The sequence below is a fragment of the Macaca nemestrina genome, chromosome 6 (genome assembly GCF_043159975.1).
Source record: "Macaca nemestrina isolate mMacNem1 chromosome 6, mMacNem.hap1, whole genome shotgun sequence".
Taxonomy (NCBI): domain Eukaryota; kingdom Metazoa; phylum Chordata; class Mammalia; order Primates; family Cercopithecidae; genus Macaca; species Macaca nemestrina.
In genome coordinates, this window is record NC_092130.1 from 147,165,379 (window position 1) to 147,187,165 (window position 21,787).

At 40.6% G+C, this 21,787-nt stretch overlaps 1 protein-coding gene across 9 annotated transcripts in view; it reads left to right on the forward strand.

The window, feature by feature from the left end:
• The window catches only part of LOC105473043 (ADAM metallopeptidase with thrombospondin type 1 motif 12), a 377,504-nt gene that overhangs the window by 258,672 nt on the left and 97,045 nt on the right, over positions 1-21,787 (forward strand). For 8 of the 9 annotated variants that reach the window (XM_011726598.3, XM_071099040.1, XM_024790113.2 and 5 more), the window contains 4 exons: positions 2,315-2,407; positions 4,138-4,283; positions 8,367-8,536; positions 15,344-15,477. In XM_011726598.3, the coding sequence (XP_011724900.1) occupies positions 2,315-2,407; positions 4,138-4,283; positions 8,367-8,536; positions 15,344-15,477 (543 nt within the window). Of the gene's footprint in view, positions 1-2,314; positions 2,408-4,137; positions 4,284-8,366; positions 8,537-15,343; positions 15,485-21,787 lie in introns of all 9 variants that reach the window. The other variant, XM_011726599.3, reaches the window with a different exon arrangement.

Here is a 21,787-nt window from a genome sequence, read left to right on the forward strand (position 1 = left end):
AAATCCCTTTATATGGCAGCCAAGATAACCTCATCATTTTCCATATTAACAACACCCTAAAATACCAGAAAATGTAGCATCATCCATGTTATAACTTTTTATTTTGAAATAGTTTAAACTCCAAATAAATTGAAAAAAAATAGTACAAAGTTTCTGTGTACCATTCACCTAGCACATCATCCTTTCTAAATGCTCAGTGAACTTAAAGTAAAAGAAATCCACAGAAAGTAGGGAAAAAAAATAAAAGGAGGAGTAATAAGCATGAATAGATATTGAGGCTGAAGTGGAGATAACAAAAGGGTTATGTGGGTTTTCACATCCACGTTGGAAGAGACAATGATGTATTCTCCTTGAACAGGGCCAGGAATTAGAACCGAGACCTTTGCATGAACTGCTATTCTCATAGAGTTATGCTTCACTGAAAGGATGAACTAGAAGAAATCAACCAAAAGGAAAGAGAGATGAGAGAGAAGCATCTTTCATCTCGGCCTGGTTTCTAATGGGGAAGTGGGGGGGTTGGTGTGTGGAAATATTGGTGAATAACTTTCTCACTTGGAAATTCTTTACTACAGGCCATGCTAATGCTAATCTAGAGTTTAAATTTGTATGCTGTATAGCTTGAGTACCTTCACTGCAATAATAATCATAATAATAATAAATAAAACATTTGGCCTGGAGATACCATGGATGCCTGGAAATGAAGGTGAAACTGGCCCAGAGGAACCAACACTCAACCAAGGTGGCACGAAACTCCAATAGATAAAGCCATCCTAGGCTGGGTGCAGTGGCTCATGCCTGTAATCTCAGCACTTTGGGAGGCCGAGGTGGGCGGATCATGAGGTCAGGAGATCAAGAGCATCCTGGCTAACACCGTGAAACCCCATCTCTACTACAAATACAAAAAATTAGCCAGGCATGGTGGCGGGCATCTGTAGTCCCAGCTACTCAGGAGGCTGAGGCAGGAGAATGGTGTGAACCCAGGAGGCGGGCCTTGCAGTGAGCCGAGATCACCCCACTGCACTCCAGCCTGGACAACAGAGTGAGACTCCATCTCAAAAAAAAAAAAAAAAAAAAAGCCACCCTTCAGATGAGTTCATAATTCAGCCTCTAATTCAAAATCTACTGTAGTCTATCTTCAGCTAAGTGAGAAGAGACAATAAGCCCTTAAGAACTTTCAAAATTTGAATTTTTATATAGGGATAATAAAATAAATATATAGGAACGAATTGTATATGAGAAAAAAATACCATAAGATATATGTAAGGCAGATATGATGAGGAATAAATAAAACTTCTGGAAGTGGAAAGTGTGGTTATTGACTTAAAAATTCAGAGGATGGATTAAAGAGCAGACTTGACACAGTTGAAAAGAAAATCAATCAACTGGAATTTAGAACTGAGAAAATTACTTCCCGTCCCATTTGGGTGCTTCTTAGGGGTGTGTGATGGAGGAGAAAGCTTGTTCAGTTTTCATATACAAGAAGATTGAGAGCTGAGGAATATGAAAGTGAGGTTGAAACACAAAGCACAGAATAAGAAGGTCCATCAACAACAATTATGGGTTCCAAAAGGAGAGAAAGGAGAGGCAAAGTTTAGAGAGAGAAAGATTGATAATTTTCTAAAATGGCTTAAAATATGAAGTCATATAATGAAAAAACACATGCAGTGTAGAACACAATAAGTGGATAGAACTATGGAAGATGAATAGACAGAAAAATACTAATAGATAGATGGAAGCAGCTAAGCCATTTCAGATGGCATCTGAGAATCCTGCCAACCTTCTTTTGTCCAGAAATAAGAAGGAATATGCAGCTGTCTTCCTGGAAACTGAAACCAGCTGACTACTTTAGGTAATAAGTGAACAAGCTGAGGCTTTCTAGATGGAAGAGTTTCCGTTTTCTTCACTGAGCAGGCTCAAGTTATAACCCCCAACTGTTAGTAATCAGGTTGCCTTCCAGTCACTGTTTAGATTTACCTTTCATAGATGATCACCAGTTACCCTTCCCAAGGGCAATGAGTGCTAGATATTGTGCCAAACATATAGAAATGACCCTCTCAACCCTTAGAAAATAGGTTTTATCCCTCATTTCCATATTACCTAGTATGATCTATAGACCATTGTTTATGAATGATGACAAAGTCCAAGTTAAGCTTGAACTGCAAACTCTAATGATTACTTTCTGTCACTCTTAGTCACTAGCAACAGTGGCATTTATTATGAGTGTGTGGATGAGTGTGCATATTTTACCGTAGCGATAGAAATGCTTTGGGGCAAGTTTTGAAAATACAAAAAAAAAGTGCAATTTGTTTTCTAGAACGTCTGCCAGACACTGTGGTGCTCCGTGAAGGGCTTTTGTCGTTCTAAGCTGGATGCTGCTGCAGATGGAACTCAATGTGGTGAGAAGAAGGTGATGTGTCAGGCCATGGAATGAGGTGGGAGGGCGGTGGGCAGAGTTCTTCGGAGGAGCTGAGGAGAAGGCCCTAGAGGGCAGCTCTCTCTGAGGGAAGAGCAGTAGATGGAGGTCATACAGTCAGACCAGCCAGAGGAGAGCACCCTACATCCACCACTCCTGGTGAACCTGCATTGGGAGCAAGTAGTTAAGGAGGGAGGGCTGAGGTTCAGTTTCATGCTTCACTTGCAAAACATCTGTTTCATCTTTCCCTGATGAACTTCTATGGAGTTTATAGTCAACATTTCCTAAGCTTATTATCAGCCTTCCTTTTGACTTTTTTTCTCACATATTGAAGATTGAAAAGGGTAAGCCAGCAGCTTCTTCTTCCCAAAAATGCAGGATTTAGGCCACTTATCATCTTCTTTCTCATCATCTGACATGACTGCATTTCTTGAAGTTCTGCTACTTTACTAAGCAGGCAAGTCAGACACCACAGAACTCAGAGAGGTTTGATACCCTCTCAACTGGGTTTCTTGTGGACCTAGAGCTTATGTGTTTAGTGGGCATCTTTACGCAGCTTGAGTGTGGCAGGACCCCTCACTGAGATTATTGAACCCGGATAAAATGCACAGTGGCCAAAAAAAACAAGGGGACAAAAAGGATATCAGGCAATAAAACACGTCCAAATCCTCCAGGAAATGTGGTTATTCATGACAACCACATAGCATTTCCCTTTGTTTTCATTTTTGTATATTCACTCTCCTAAACCGATAGTTGTGGAAGGATTGCCTTGAAGACAGAAGAGAGTGGATGTTTTCTTAGTTGCTTGAAAGGGGAGAGCGGCCGGGCGCGGTGGCTCAAGCCTGTAATCCCAGCACTTTGGGAGGCCGAGACGGGCGGATCACGAGGTCAAGAGATCGAGACCATCCTGGCCGACACGGTGAAACCCCGTCTCTACTAAAAATACAGAAAAACTAGCCGGGCGAGGTGGCGGGCGCCTGTAGTCCCAGCTACTCGGGAGGCTGAGGCAGGAGAATGGCAGGAACCCGGGAGGCGGAGCTTGCAGTGAGCCGAGATCCGGCCACTGCACTCCTGCCTGGGTGGCAGAGCGAGACTCCGTCTGGAAAAAAAAAAAAAAAGGGGGGGGAGAGCTGCAAACAATGGGTAGAGTTAAAGGAAAGCAGTATTGTTTTCTTGATATGATGAAGAACTTCGTAACAACTAGTGTGTTTTGGCAGTGAAATTGACTTTTTGCAGAGGGTGAGTTCTCTGTTGCAGTCATTAAGTACCCAGAGAGCTATAAAGAAGTGCTATTCACTGTGCCAGTCTGTGAACTATTGTGGTTTGCAACAAGATAAGGATCATGCACCAGAAAGTAAATCAACTATGTTACTAAGCAACTATGCTACTAAGCATATTAAGCTGACATGCTTTTCATAACAAGACTTTCTCAATGAAAGAAGTCGTATGTTGATTTACAATCTCCGGCGCAATCTGCCATCCACACTGTGTGGCACCTCTGTGATTAGGCAATGTAAAGTTTCCTTCCATTCCTGAAACTCTGATTCTAAAACCCAAGACTCTTGGCAGAAACTTGTATGGGTCCCTCCTTGTTTGACATCTGATGTTTGACTGTAGAAAGCTGGCTTGCTTACAGGAATTGGGTTTAGACTTCTAGGGCTCTTGGCTCAGTTTGCTATGGTAACCTTGCTGACACGGCCATCTTCTGTCTCTTCCCTTTCCAGTGGTGTATGGCAGGCAAGTGCATCACCGTGGGGAAGAAACCAGAGAGCATCCCTGGAGGCTGGGGCCGCTGGTCACCCTGGTCCCACTGTTCCAGGACCTGTGGGGCTGGAGTCCAGAGTGCAGAGAGGCTCTGCAACAACCCTGAGTGAGTTCAGATAAATATATTTCCCTTCCCTCCACATGTGCTGGGGATTGGGGGTGGGGACAGTCTTGAATGGCATGACCTCAGTGACCCCAAGCCTCCTCCGGGGAAATTAAATGGGTTCCCCGGGACAAAAAGGAACAAGAAATCCACAGAGAGTGGGAAAATAAGTGGTTCTGTTTTGTGTTGTTTCCTTTTGGCTTGGCACTGGATTCTTATTAAAACTTGGATAAGTAAGCTGATTTTATCATTTGGGGAAATAAAGCAAATTTATTTTAAATGTGCAATCGATATGAAAGCCTCTAGGAGATTATGCAATCAAATCTTTTTAAATAACTCCATTTTATCAGTAGAGATTAGTGAAACCCAATTTTGCTGATAAGATTATAGCTTGTTTTCAATGATAATGAATATACAATGTTATGAGAATATTTATTTCCTTAAGCAACTAGTAAAATAGATACATTTTTGAGGACAATTATTTTTAATATTTTTAGATAAGGATTTTTATAAGCCCTAAAGTTCCATAGTAGCCTGTTAAGGATTCTGTAAATGTCGTTTTACAAGTGACTTTCAATTGTTTAAGCAAATTGCTTAATTTTTCATATATTCTATTTGTATCATAATATTATATATGAGGTAAATTTAAACTTCCTTGTTTTCCAAATACACATTGCATTCTTAATGTCATTATTTTCTGATATACTGTCTCCCAAGTAATTTCTTGAAAGTGTATATGTGATACCTCCTTTAAGTGGAAATTACATTGTTTCTTTTACCTAGATTTACATTTATCTACTTTGAAGAGTAGGAGTCACATTTTTTAAAAGGCAAGCAATAAAAGTGATTTTATCCCTCAGTATCTCAGTTCCAAAGATTATTTATCCTTTTTGTTAATAACTATATTACCTAGATGTATGGTATTTATATATAAGTACATGTATATATGTATATATATGCATGTATACATTACATATATACATATATACACTATATATGTTATATATTTTTTCTAAGGGTTAATAAGTTAGTATGTGTAAGGAATTTAACACAGTATCTACTACAAAATCAGGTGTCAATAAACAGTAGTTATTATGATAACTTTATCATTTACCACATTTATAAACATGCATTTGGAATTCTTCACAAAATTATTTCAAAATTTCACCCTTTGATGAAAGTTGTTTTCATTTAAATATCGGATTTCTGTGACTTCCAAAATTCAAAACCAAGAGTTTCTCATAGAGTACTTTATTTTTAGAGAAAATTGTCATTTAACAGTTTGTTTCCATGTGATCCAGAAATGTGATTTCCATTTTCATTTGAGAGATCAGAAAAGAAAGGCAATTTGCTCTGAGACTTATTGTCAATGCTGTATATTCAGACACCACCAGTGTTTAACCTTCTTGGGAGGCTGGTCAGTGACCTGTGGCTACCCGAGAAGGGAACTCCTAGTTGAGGAGGTGAAGGATGAATCTCTAACCTGGCGTCAGGAGAAAGTAGTTCTAATTCTCACCTCCAAGGCCACAGTTTGTCATAGAGTCTCTTTGGGTGAGTGGACATGCCTGTTCTTCATTGCCGGTTTGCTTAAATTCATTGCTAACACTGCCAGTGGCACCACATCATAGATTCGGATCTGTGATTCAAGTCACAGATTCAGGCCACTGCATGAGCCAGCTGATCTTGGGACTGCATCTTTGCCGTAGGTCAACTGTCTAGTGAGAACCCAGCAGAGCTTGGCTCATAAGAGGCTGTCAGTGATATTGATTGGATGGAAATGAATTGGAGAGATACCAGGTCATAGAGTGTGACTCCATCATCACAAACAGAAAACCAGCCTAACCTTAAATAGCAAGGACAATTCTTGGTACCTCCTACAGGGAGTCAACAAATGAGGAGCCTACTATGTGAGCTGCCTTGGTCAAAGCTCTTTCATGAGCGAGGAACACAAGCTTACTCAGGCCATATTGAGGGAGGGGAGGTATAGAAAATCTCATGGGCATTCAAGGAGAACAAAGTACTACAGAACCAACAAGAATTACAGCTGCAACCAGTACTTGACTAGACTGCCAGGATTTGAGTTCTCTGTCTCTCAGGATTTCATGGTCAGGCAGTGTAACACAGTGGATAAGAGCTCAGGCTTTGCATCAAGGAAGATGATGATTCAAATCTTGGCTCTGCCACTACCACCTGTATCCTTCATGGAGTTGTTCTGGCTTTCTGTGTCTCTGGGATATGATTTCATCTGGACTGCTCACTCGACATGCCTTCTGCCTTTGCACTGAGAAGCACTTTCCAGCCATCCTTTAAGACCGTTCTCCAGGACAAGCCCTTCCGTAAATCCTTCCCAACTAGCCTCATTTCCATGGCTTTCCCCCTTCGCAAAACTTTCATTGTACTTTCAGTCTGGGATACATAACTCCTGTCTTAAATTTTCTCTCATTTCTTATATAGGTTATTTTTTTCTCCTCAACTAAATTGTAAACTTCTAGGAAGCATAGAACGTGGGTTGACCTTCGTTTGCACTCTCTTCTCCCTGAACGTAGTGTTGAGCATGTGGTAGTATATAAATACTGATTGATTATTATTCACAATAACCAAAAAAGTGCTATCAGTTATTGAGCTCTCATTCTGTGTTAGCTACTCTACTAAATCTGTGTGTGCATTGTCTCATGCAGTACTCACAACTTGTGAGATAAAAACTATTATGCTCATTTTACAAATGAAAAAAAAAAAAACTGAGGCTCAGAGAAATAAGGTAACTTGTTCAGATCCACCTAACAAAAAGATAATGCCAAATTAAAACTCCAGACTATTAGCACTCCTACAATAGGAGGCACACTCCCCGATTCAGATACTGCCCCAAGATGGAGGCCAGAAGCCATGCCCAGGAACCTTCTCAAAGGATAGTTTCCTCACCTCTCTGAGAGCTGTAAACCCCTCTCCCATTATGAGTGATCCATTGATCCTGACAGTAAGGCTGTTATGCCCTCAAGTGTAACACAAAGGAAAGAAAAATCGAAGAGTGATTTTTCTAAAATAAGATTAACTTATTCACCCATTGAATATCTATTAAGAGCATTCTACGCCCTAAGTACTATTAGGCATCACAGAGGACACAGAGCTTCGATTGTGCCATCAAAGAACTATCTTTGGGAATGATAGGTTCAGGATGTGCAGGCAACTGGCACACACAGTGTCACTGAAGAGGAGAAAAAAAATTACTTCTGGTGGAAATCCAGGAAGGATTCATGAGGGAGGTAGCATTTATTTGGTTCTTCAAGCATGAGCAGTATGTATATATGTGGAGACTTTAAGGGAGGAAAAAATCTATCCAAAGGCGCAGAAAAGAAATAGCAAATAAGGCAGGTGGCACCACTGGAGCAGTGTAACATGAAGCAGAGTGTGGGGAGTAAATTGTTAAGGTGAGTTAAGGCAGGATTGTGAGGGCTTTGAATGCCAAGCTCAGGAGGCTGATGTGACCATTGGATGCCATTAGAGATTTTAAAACAGAAGCTAAAATAAGTAAGGTCATCTGAAAATTTAACCTGATAATTGCTTGTACTGTGGGTTTAATTTTAAAAGTAGAGATAGAAATGGAGATAAGAATTTTAAAAGTAGAGATAGGAATGAAGATAAGAATTGGACTGGTTTGATTATTGTAAAGTTGAATTGTATGAAACAAATGTAAGTAGACAGCTGATGACCAGGCAACTGATTGACTGTGGGATCCAAGGAAGGCACAGATGGATGATTCTGAAATCTGACCCCTTTTAATTCATCAAATATGAATCAGAGAAGGAGCATACTTGGAAGGAAAATGTATCCTTTTTGGCATAGATTTCAGCTGGAGGATATATAGGTGGAAGTAATATATAAACTATTTCAAAATAAGCTACTGCACATTAGGACTGAAATGTTGGCAGGCAAGGAAAAAATGTGTAAAATTTGAAGCATTTATTTAAAAGGTAAGTTTTGAGGGCATAGAGAGACATCGTTTGTCAAGACCAGATACCACAGGAATTTTAAAGGAAAATGTTGGCATTTAAGCAAACTAAAAGAATAGCTTGTCTGTTTCATTTGTAGGCCAAAGTTTGGAGGAAAATATTGCACTGGAGAAAGAAAACGCTATCGCTTGTGCAACGTCCACCCCTGTCGCTCAGAGGCACCAACATTTCGGCAGATGCAGTGCAGTGAATTTGACACTGTTCCCTACAAGAATGAACTCTACCACTGGTTTCCCATTTTTAACCCAGGTAAGGAGCTGTAATGGTGTATCTCAGATCTAGGGAACAGCCATTCTCAAAGCATTTGTCTGTCAGTCAAAGTTTCTGTGATCCATACCAAGTTTAACAAAGAAAATTGTACCCCAGGAATTTTGTAATTTAGAAGATGGAAACACTGACCTGGTTAAGTTGATCAGTAAATGTTGAAGGCTGAATACATTCAACTCTGTCTGGGCTTTGTGGGAGATAAAATAAGTTTATAAAACATGGTGACTCACTTCAAAACAGCTGAGGTGCAAGTGAGCCATTAATAGGGCATGTAGGAATTCAGTAACTAATTGCTTGTTGATGGACACGAGGAACTGACTGTGATTTTGTCAGAAATTCAAAAGAGAAGGTCATTATGGGTTTGAAGTAATTGCAACAAAAAGGCTTCCAGTGAAGCAGCTGATGATTCTGAAGACTACTCATGCTTTCATGAGCAGTCTTTCCACCAGAAGAAAGAAAAGGGAAGGCATTCAAAATAGAGTCATTCTGAGTGGGAGTGGAATAACAGGCAGAAAGGCAAGAAAATAGGAAGGAAAGAACAAAAGCCAGCTCTGGGCCGGAAATCAACATTTTTATACGTACAGGTGTATGAGAAGGGTAAAAAGTAAAATCAAACATCTGAATGTTGCACAAGAGGGATGGGGACATAATGGAGTTGGAGAATGGAACAGCGGCCTTGGCAAAACTTCCAGACACATTCTCTCCTTAAAATGAGGAAGAATCAATGACTGTTAGCCAGAGATCAACATGTAAAAACATATTCGTGTTGGTTGTTGTTATCTGAGTAAGAAATGAAACAGAAAAGATTTTCCTGTGTTAAAGAAATTTAAGGCAAGATAGTAAAAAATAGCTAATCAAATTGTTCATGATTTTTGAGTTCCAAAAAATCCAGGGTGATAGGACACAAGAAAAATCACAGATTTGAGAATCGTGTATTTGGGCTGTTAGACTTATGCAATAGCTTTTGAAAGAAAGATTCTGCAGTGCTTTGCTCAGCTCAGGTATCCGAAATACCCTGATGGCTCTCAGTTGTCAAGGGCAATGATTGCTCCTTGCCCCCAATTGTTTGGTGTCATTTATGCTCTAGAGGGAAAAACCACTCGGTTATTGGTGCAATTTAGTTTCTTGAGTCAGGCATTTGAATACAGGAAAACTCATGCATATACCCAGGTGTACTCCAAAATTACCAAGGGATGAAAGGCACATCCAGTCCGTGCTATCTATGTGTATATCCTGCACATTCTCAATTTGTTAAAACTATTTGGGTCAGTGGTCCTGTAGACTCTGAATGAGCAGCCTGTCAAAGCTAAGATAGCATAGCTGCTCCAGTGGCATCACATGTGCTTAGTATGAGATCCCCCTCCCAGATACACAGTTGAATTTGTGTGTACCTATCTCTTATGGCTCAAGTAGCTGGACTTGGAATAAAAATATTTGATTCAGCTTTGCTTTTCATTTGTTTGCAAGCATTCATCATGTGCCCACTTTTTGACTAGCAAAGCAATAGGTACTAAAGAAGTGAGAGTTACACAAGTTGACATCAATCCCACTCACTTTGGAGTGATTGATTTGCTTCTCTAACTCAGATAAAGTTTGCCACCCTCGACCTTACTTCCTACTCAGTCTATCAGCATTCATCCTCTATCCCAGTAGTTTTTTTACAGATTCCTATGCTATTATTTGGTCATTAGCAGATAATGACTTATCTGCTAACCTGAATAGCTACTACCTTGAACAGCACACTGATGACTTTCCCCATTATACTCTGTCTACAGAGTTGCTATTTTGCTTAGTTGACAGGCATCCCTGGCAGCAGTTCATTCATGTCAACAAGGATGTATGGAGCATTTTTTCTGTGCCAGATATCGAGTGCCTTACAGCCTCCCAGGCATCCTTTTAGAAATCACCAGAGGATAAAATAAACATACAGCAGAGTTTTCTACTCCCTCAGTGAACAGTGATACTTCCCACAACACTTTATATATTTTTTCCTAATTTTATCTCCACAAGAAAACCCTTCAAGGAAAGCTATTTTTGACCCATTTTTACAGATGAGGTAATAGGTTCAGAGGACCTATGTAACTTGCCCAAACTCAGACTATGAGATAGAACCAAGAGTTAGCCCAGGCCTGACTCTGCAGCCTGGTCATTAAGCACAAAAACACACAGGGACTGGGTTAAGTTCATTTCCTTAGGACCGATGCACTGAATTTTGAATTTTCCCTAAGGCAATGTTCATGTCTTTAAAACCTTCGATTATTTCATAAGCCAGGAGCTCTGGTGGAAAACCCAACAACCCTTTTTATTATGATTAAGGCTCAGTTTATTAAACCTATATATCTTGCCCTTGAAAACCAGTGTTTTCTAAACATTTAAACATTGATGACTAATTATTATATTGCTTAAATAATTTAAGTTGTGATTCTAAGTTGACTTCTTAAGCATCTTAACCAAAAGACAGAACTTAAAACTACACAGTAAATAGAAAACTCTTTTTTCTATTTCTATTTCTAGGGTACTGCACTTACCCTAATCTAATATATCAATACAGCCAGGCATAGTGGTGCATGCCTGTAAACCTAACTAGTCAGGAGGGTGAGGCGGGAGGATCGCTTCAGCACAGAACTTTGAGGCTGTAATGACCTATGATTGCACCACCTCACTCCAGCCTGGGTGACAAAGTAAGACCCTGCCTCTACAGAAAAATTTTAAAAATAAAAAATAAAATTAAAATAAAACATCAATGACAAGGGTTTAATTCATTTTAAAAAATTATTTCTGCTTTTGTTTTTATACCTTTCTATGGTTACTATAGAATATAGTCACTTTAATGCCTTCTTATATTTCACTAATACATATTTCCGTGTATTGTGGGGATTACAGTAAGATTACCATATTAGAACGTACAAGAATGCCATTTTAGACTAGCCAAAGAGTTCAGACACTTGGTAATTACTTGACTTATTTTGGGCTGTGATACAGTCACAAGTTTTCATTTTTGTTTTTTCCCCCAAGCCGATTTGATTTTAGTCCTTAAGCTTCCTTTTTAAGTTAAACATAACTTCTTGCATCAATAAAACATTTTAAGTTATGCCTTTTGCTTTGAGGTTTAGTATTTCTTGGGCTCTGTTGAGGAGCGGCAGGGGTGCACAGCACTTCCCTTCATGTGCACACCGCCTTCCCATTTTGGCCTTCCCTTACCCAGCACAAGTTCAAAGGTAAAATGATTAAGAATTGCAAGACAGAGACAACAGCATTCAACCAAGTGTGAGGTCCTGGGTAAAAGCACAGGTCTTATGCCCATGAAGCCCTGCCTGTGAATGGATTTTAGAAACTGGATTCTTTAAAATGATGAAACTCACATTCCAGTCTATTCACAAAACATGAAATGCATCAAAACATTTCCTTACCTAAGAAATATTTTCATTCTTTTTAGCAAGTTAGAGCTTTCATTTCTATCATTTATTAAGATCATTATCCAAAAATGTTGAGTCACCCTGTTTCTGCAAAATTGAAAATGCGAACTTTGATTCGGTAAGCTCATCTCTTTTCCTAAGTTCCCTTTGAGAGGATTAATCAGACAATGTGAGGGTGAGAGTTCACTAGTAAATTAGTTTTAGAGCTTTCACTTAGCTGAATTATAAATGGACTTGAAAGCTCTTGAAAGCTAGAGGGCAAAAATCACATGACCCTACAAAAGGCTGCATCAGGGCAGGGGAATAAATGTGAGACAAGGAAAGTACTCAACTCTATAGAGATGATGAACTCAACAAGGTTGATGTCTGGCACAGAGAATCTCTGATACCAGTGATGACTCCCAAGAATTAAGACCATCCATTAACACCCTTGCCTCCTCCTGTAGATCCCTGTGTCACAGGACAACTTAATGATATAACGAGAGCCCTTCCAGAGCACCATGAAAGACAAAGGCCAGAGAAGGAGGGGACAGAGAAGGAGGACCTCAGGCTCAGCCTTATAAAAGTCTTCAGTAGCACTGAACTTTCCATTTAGGATGATTGCTTTCAAACACAGCGTTCTCCCTGGCCTGAGGCACACCTATAGGTCATGGTGGTGGGAGCTCTGGGAGAGTCACAGCAGAGGATCTGTGTGCTGTCATTGTTGTTATTACAAATGTTATCTCCTAGATAATTTCTAAGACTCCATAAACCACTATACTTATAGTCAACACACATGTGTGTTTCTCGTGGACAGTGTACTTCAGTTAACCTGTCTAGCCTTAAAGCATGTACTAGTCCTGTGTTGTGGAAACACAGGTGGAGGGAAGGGTGGAGGGAAGTTTTGAAATTAGGGCCTCTCTTTATGGAGATGTGTCATAAATATCACTGGGGAAAGAAGACTTTTCCAGTTTTCCTGTGTGAGGGCCAAGACTTATTATTTTTAAAAGGAATAGATGTGTCTTATAAAAATGCAAGTGCACATAATAGAATGAAACAAAAATGAATTATTATTATCCCACTGCATTGAATGTATTCCTCCAAGATAACCATGCTAACAGCAGGTTTTCATTTCCGCACAGATAGAACCACAATTTGCCAATTCTGCCTCTTGATTCACTGAGTAGATCATGGCATCGTGGTTTACTGGTTTACTTCATTCCTTTTAGTGGCTGCATAGCAGTCCATTATGTAAATGCAACTTAGTGAATCTGTCCATTTCTCTCTGAATAAACATTCCATTGCGGCAGTGAACATGCTGTGGTCCCAACTCTTCCCAGCAGCTTTGAAACAGATGATTCCTTAGAAAAGCTCCAGAGTTATTCAGGGCTGTTTTATATTTTTGCTTTATGTATTCCAAATACAAAATCCCAAATCCAATTCTAAAGTTTAAACCAAAGTCTTAATGAAGTAATCCTTGGATTCAGCACCTGGATTGATGTTCTCATCGTTAGGAGAATAGACTTGTTCCCAGGTTGCTCCCTTTAGTACTTCTATTCCAGTTTGCCCAGTAACAGAGCTAACCATGCTGCCAGAAATGGAGCTGCACAATAATCCCAAGTCATGCTTTGTCCCAGAGTCTCGACACTTTTCCACTGGCTCTTTATCCAATTATCTCTTCAACTCATTTTGACTTTATCTTGTCAGACAACTTATCCACTGCACCTTATGTGAAATCAATTGGTTTTCTTTATTTACATATTGGTGTTTATCTTTCTTTTTTTAAATTTTTTTAAATTATTATACTTTAAGTTCTAGGGTACATGTGCACAACGTGCAGGTTTGTTACATATGTATACATGTGCCCTATCTTTCTCTTTTAAGCTTTGTTGTTTGTTTGTTTGTTTTTGGATTCAGGGAGCACATGTCCTTGTTTGTTACCTGGGTATTACATGCATAATGGTAGGGGTTGGGGTTCTAGTGTACCTAGCACCCAAATATTGAACACTGTACACAATATGTAATTTTGAAACCCTCACCCTCCTTCCACCCTCCTTGCTTTTGGAGTCCCCAGAGTCTATCTCCATCTTTGTGTCTATGTATGTCCGATGTTTAGCTCTCACTTAAAAGTGAGAACATGTGATATCTAATTTTCTGCTTCTGAGCTAGTTCACTTATCTCTTTTAAGCTCTGAATAGATGTTTTTGGCCTCAGTCTCAAGTTTGTTCAGTGTTTCAGCATTTGGAGCTTTTGCTCAGGGTTACATGTGTGTGAATTTTGCACTTTCATTTCCTGGCCACATGGATCACTGCACCCTCAAGCAGACACAGCTATCACTGTGCACCTGGTCTTGGCATTTGGTGCCCAGCCCAGTGAGGTGGGCCCATGACGAATAGCCTTATGGCTGGTACTATTGAGCCCTCCGCTGATCACACAAAGAAGCAACTAACAGCCCTGCCCATAATAAACACATCCAGAAGAGACCCCAAAATCCCTGCCAAAGAAGACATTGTTGTGTTTTTCACTTAAAGAAAAGCATTCATTACATTCATAAGAAAATTATTTGAATTCTTCTTATCATATACGTGTATTCACTATTAAAATCTTTAAGGCAATCTGTGATTTAAATGTGATCTATCTTTCTGGTTATTCTGTGTACATACATGTGGGTATGTATTTTATTAAGTAAATATTCCTGTGCTGTAGATCACCCTGTCTTCATTCACAATGGAGTAGAAAACTGAACCTTAGAATGAAATCAGTGTAGGACCCAAGCTGATGGGATGGAGCACTATGAGAAGCAGGTCGGCTTCAGTTTGAACAACAAAAAAAAAATGTTTCCACATGGTTGTCAATCTAAGCACCTCCTAGACTGGAGGAGGACATTTGTTGGGGCAGGTTTATGCTGGTGGTGATGGAGGTTGTGGTAGTAATGAGCTGGCCCTATGGGAGGGGATGCCTGTCCCCTGGAGGTCTACTTACTTTGCTGCAAGAAACAAGCAGGCATCCTGCTTGCCTGGAGTCCTTCATGGCTGGTTGCAATAACTTATTTTCTAAGCTAACCCCAGATGCTCAGTGCCTTATTTTATCAGCACAATTCAATGTTGAATAGAAAGGAGTCATCGTTTACAGCAAAGAATAGAGTGTTTTAAAGCAATCTTTTAATTTAATTCATTATAAAACTTGTTTTCAAAAAGGAAAAATAATCCTTGGATTCAGCACCTGGATGTGTGAAATGTGTCTTGAGGCACATTTCAGGATGTGTCTCAAGCAGGTAAAAAGATAGGATCGTCAGAGTAAATGACACTTGGGGGTTATAAGTACAGAGGAATCCTGGGGAGGATGCTGAGCTAAAAGCTAACTTTGAAGGATTTGCCTTCTTTTTTCCCTTCAGCACATCCTTGTGAGCTCTACTGCCGACCCATAGATGGCCAGTTTTCTGAGAAAATGCTGGATGCTGTCATTGATGGTACCCCTTGCTTTGAAGGCGGCAACAGCAGAAATGTCTGTATTAATGGCATATGTAAGGTATTGGGTATGTTTCATTAATCTACAACTTTATAAAATCATGACTTTTACTAATTTGGGAAGTCAGATGTTCTAAGTTTGTGCTTTCACGGCATTTACACCTCATCTGTTTTTTATATATAGTTCATGAAATGAAAAGACAAGACTTCTCAGTGTTGATCAAAGTCACAGTTTTGGATTGAATGTTTTTTTCCTTCTGCCATCATCTTCATTTCTTGATTGGTTGATGTGCACTATGATATTATTTTAAACATTGAGCATGAAAAAGAAGAATTGTCAGGAAAGCCCAGCCCAGATTATTTCAGTGGCATTAAATTTGAGAAAAACTGAAATTAATAATAGCTTCTATGGTACTTTCCATAATGCATTTTCACATTTAGCTCTCCATTGACTATCAACATGAGCTTCTCAGAGAGATGGCATGACAGTAGTTACAAAACAGGTTTCTGATTTCTATGTAATTTTTCCACACTCACTTCATTAATCAAGTTGATATAAATTATTTAGACCTGATGTGTTGGTGCTTTTAAGTGTGTAACCATTAAAGAATTCCTTCTTGTTGCTTGCATTTTATTTTGCAAGGAACTGAGGAGCAGGACTTGTGATCCAACCCCCAGGCATAAATCTCAGTTTAGAGAGAAAGTGTTTTTATTCGGTTAAAGGAAGATGTTTTGATCAGTTAGTAAATCATAATGGTTTAGCACTGGGGTTTTAGAATATGAACTCAGTACCATCATTTACTAGTTGTATGATCCTATACATCTTTCTAAGACTCAGTTTTCTGTCATAGAACTGGAATTTTTTATGTATCTGCCTAGTTGGGGTTGTCAAAAGATTAAATAAGGTCTGTTAACCTAAATAACAGACAGAGAGAGGCTCTCTAAAACAAAATAAAGCTTATTTGGGAATAGTGCATTGCAATGGGAATATGTATGCCACAGTTAACTATGTGCATATTTAGGAAGGTAAAGGAAGAGAGGGGTTTTTAAAAGAAAATGAAAATTTTTAAAGGAAAAAAAGTTGAAGAGAATTGCAAAATTGTTTTTAAATAATTATAATTTCCTGCAGAGATCAATAACAAGGGTGACACCAATCCGAGGTTGCTCAGGAAGTTGCTGGGCAGATGTCATTGCAAAAGTATTTTTTGTGTAAGGTTGTAATAGCCTTTGCGCAAGGTTTTGGTTTTTGCAGAGCCTTTTTCATCATCAGGCATACAAGGGTGAGAACTAATTTTTCCTAGCCTTCCCTGGCCATATTTATCAGGGTTTTTTCTTAACATTAGTTGCTCCATTTTGATTCTGACAACTTTCACAGGTAATATATGTTGAGCTCTTAACAGAGGCCCTGGTGTAAGATAAACTCTTAGAAAATAGATCTGTAAACTCAACAAATTTTATTTGTTTTTTAAAAATATTTATAATATTTTTTTCCACTGGACAAAATTATTCCCTGTGACAAGCTCTTGCCCCTAAATATTCAGCACTCTGAGAAGGTTCGTATTTCTCTATACAGTTCCTTTTTCATTTATTTTGTTCAAGGCACCTGTTTTCCATCACAGGCTAAAGATGCTATTTCTATAAATGCAAAGTTATTTAGATCTAAAAGATAATTTCAGCATCACATTTACTCCTCAGTGACTAAAGTCCTTAGCCCTAGCTGCATATAATAATCACCTGGGGAGATTTTAAAACATCAGTGCCCAGACCCCACATCCCAGAGATCTGAATTAACAGGTTTGAAATAGAGCCCAGACATCAGTAATTTCTAAAAGCTCTCCAGGCGATTCTAATAAGTAGCCAGGATTGAGAACCATTACAAGTTGGATGTCTTTCTTGAGGCCAATCAAATGAACCCCATAGAATAAGCTAGATTTTATCAGCCTGCCTCTCTCTTTCTGGGTGCCAGTTAAGACCTTTTAGAAGCTATACTTGCCCGCTTTCTGTCTATACCACACTGATTTGAGTTTTTAAGCTGAAAAAAATGGTGTCAAATCAAATATACTTAATAGCCTAAATACTTTATCTTCAAGGATCCAGGTTGTAGGTAGTTCCAGGCCCCTTATTTGCTAGTTTTATTGTTACCCTCCTTATTCATTTACTAGTTTTTTCAAAGGGGATTGAGCATGTATTGACATAAAAACATACGCTTTCAGGAAAACAATGTATGCAGTGTTTGTCTAATCTACATTCTTTGTGAATATGAAAATTTGGTTGCTTATATTCATGTCTATTTTGAAATTACACTCTTTGCCAATATTTTGGTATGTTAGAGTTGCAGATTATATTGTCAAGGAAATTATCAAGCCCTGATCAGAACTGAATTTGTTCTGGGAGGTAACTATCTGTGCCCTTCCCCTTAGTTTTTCTTTAGTAAGCTTGTTTATCAAAGATACAGATTTAAACTGACTTTTCAGGACACCTTCCATTTTAAATTACCAGGATGACAGAATAAGCTTTTAAAAATGAGCAAATGCCCTACTCACCTCCACCCACTTCCAGCTCTGAGCTCTCACTCTCATACCCACTATCTGAGGCCGGCTCGCTAACCTTCCAGCTCTCTCCCCTCTTTCTACCAGTTGCTTGACTTCAGCTCCTGGACTCCTCCCTCTTCACACAGTCAGCATAACATTGGCTGAATTTCCTTCTAAAATAGACCAGATGTTCTGGTCTATCCATCAGCTGCTCCCTAACTTTCTCTTAGCCTTCCCCCAATCTCTTACCCCAGTTCTGGATAAGGTTCTGGATCAACCCCATCACACCCCTTTTTTGATCTTACCGTTAGCCTACTATGCACTCCCTAAAATAAAAATTCAACATTATACATGTGTGTCCTTACAAAGTCAATGTTTTCCATCCACCTAAGCTTTTATCCTTATTTGACAGTCTTCCCACTGTCCTGAGTTAGCTTCCTCACTGATTTCTCTCAAAAACTGATTTGAACCTTCTTTCATCTCCAAGGCCATTTTGGCCATCTCAGTGATACACTAAACATCCCTAAATCAATTGCTCTGAGCCAGATCTACATTCAGAATACCAGGTCCTATCTCCTGACCCTTAAAAGCCCAACAGTTACTTCAATCTTAACATTTCTAAATTAAAATTATACCTAATTCTTACCCCAACCTGTTCTTCTATAGTACTTCTTTTTGGAATGATACTAAAACCATCTATGTTTACTGATATCTAGGCCAGAAATCAGTAAGTCATTCTTGAGTCCTTCTCAACTCTCCTCTCATAGTTAATTACTCGCTATACCACCACCACTACCACACCACCACCACCATCATCACCATCACCCCACTATCACCACCACCACCACTGCTGCCATCACCACCACCATATTGCCACCACCATTATCACCCAGCCATCACTACTACATCACCACCACCACCACTACCACCACCATCATATCACCACATCACCACCACCACCACTACTACATAACCACCACTACCACTACCTCCACCACCACCACCACCATCATCAGTCCACCATCACCACCACCACTACCACCATCACCCCACTATCACCACCACTTCATCACTGCCACCATTACCACATCACCACCACCACCACCACCACCACTACCACATCACCACCACCACCACAACCATCATCACCACCACCATCAAATCACCACATCACCACCACAACCACCATCATCAAATCACCACCACCACTACTACCACATCACCACTACTATCACCACTACCATCAAATCAGCACCATTACCACATTACCACCATCATCACATCACCACCACCACTACATCACCACCACCACCATCAGCCACTATCACCCAACCATCACCACCACATCATCACCACCACCACAACCACCATCATCAAATCACCACCACTACCACATCACCACTACTATCACCACCACCATCAAATCAGCACCATTACCAATCACCACCACCACTATCATCGAATCACTAACACCATCAAATCAACACCACTACCACATCACCACCACTGCCACCACCAGCCACTATCACCCAACCATCACCACCACTACATCATCCCCACCACCACTACCACCAACATCAAATCACCACCACCACTACCACATCACCACTACTATCACCACCACCATCAAATCAGCACCATTACCACATCACCACCACCACTATCATCAAATCACTGCCACCATCAAGTCAACACCACTACCACATCACCACCACTGCCACCATCAATCACTATCACCCAACCATCACCACCACCATGTCATCACCACCACCACTACCACTACCATCAAATTACCACTACCACTACCACTACCACTACCACATCCCCACTACTAACACTATCTCCACCACCACCACAATCATCACTCCACCATCACTACCACCATCATCCCACCATAACCACCACCACATCATCACTACCACCATTACCACATCACCACCACCACCATCAGATCACCACCATCAAATCAAACCACCATCACCATTACCACATCACCATCACCATCATCAAATCATCACCACTACCACATCATGTGCCACCATCACCACCACCATCACCATCATCTCAACCAGCACCACTACCATCAAATCATCGTTACCACTACCACATCACCGCCAGCACCATCAAATCATCATTACCACTACCACATAACCACCACCACCATCATCAAATCATCGTTACCACTACCACATCACCACCAGCACCATCAAATCATCATTACCACTACCACATAACCACCACCACCATCATCAAATCATCATTACCACTACTACATCACCGCCGCTACTATCACCACCATCAAGTCACCATCACCACCACTACCACTACCACTACCACTATCAAATCACCACCACCATCATCAAATCATCATTACCAATACCACATCACCACCACTACTACTACCACCATCAAATCACCACCACCATCATCAAATCACCACTACCCTACCGCATCACCACCACCACTACCATCAAATCATCATTACCACTACCACATAACCACCATCAAATCACCATCGCCACCACTACCACTGCCACCATCAAATCACCACCACCATTACCACATCACCACCACCACCATCAAATCATCACCATCACTACCACATCACCACCACCACTATTACCATCAAATCACTACCTCCACTGTCACATCACCACCACTACCACTACCACCATCAAATCACCACCATTACCACATCACCACCAACACCATCATCAAATCACTACCACCATCACATCACCACCACCACCACCATCATTACCATTAAATCACCACCACCATTACCACATCATCACCACCACCACCACCATCATTACCATTAAATCACCACCACCATTACCACATCACCACCACCACCACCACCACCATCATTACCATTAAAGTCACCACCACCATTACCTCATCACCACCACCACCACCATCAAATGACCACCACCACTACCACATCACCACCACCACCATTATTACCATCAAATCACTACCACCACTACCACATCACCACTATCACCATCACCCCCACCACCATCACCACTACCATCACCCCCATCACCACCACCACCATCAAATCACCACCACTACTACCACATCACCACTATCACCACTGCCACCATTACCCCGCACCACCATCACTATCACCATCACCACCACCACCACCACCATCACTACTGCCATCCTGCCCCCCACCATTATTATCCATCACCACCACCACTACAACATCATCACTATTTTCACCACCTTCAACATCATTACCACCACCACCATCACTATTCGCACCACCACTGTAACTGATAAGATGGGAAACGAAAGTGATGTTTTTCACAAACACACTACCTGTTGGGGTGACTGCCTGGCACATTCAGAGTCCCATCAGCAAAGGGCCATGCCGAAGTCATTTCCCACATTAGGTAGCAGCAGCAGAGCCACCTCTGATTCTGCTGAAGGCAGAAAGACCATACTGTTGTGGGCTTTCTGTGTTGCCAGAGCGTGTTATGAAGAAGACTGAGGTTTGTTTCTTTTCCTCTGAGAGCCCCTTATGGGTTTTTTTTTTTTTTTTTTTTTTTTGAGACGGAGTCTCGCTCTGTCGCCCGGGCTGGAGTGCAGTGGCCGGATCTCAGCTCACTGCAAGCTCCGCCTCCCCAGTTCACGCCACTCTCCTGCCTCAGTCTCCCGAGTAGCTGGGACTACAGGCGCCCGCCACCTCGCCCAGCTAGCTTTTTGTATTTTTTAGTAGAGACGGGGTTTCATTGTGTTAGCCAGGATGGTCTCGATCTCCTGACCTCGTGATCCGCCCGTGTCGGCCTCCCAAAGTGCTGGGATTACAGCCTTGAGCCACCGCACCTG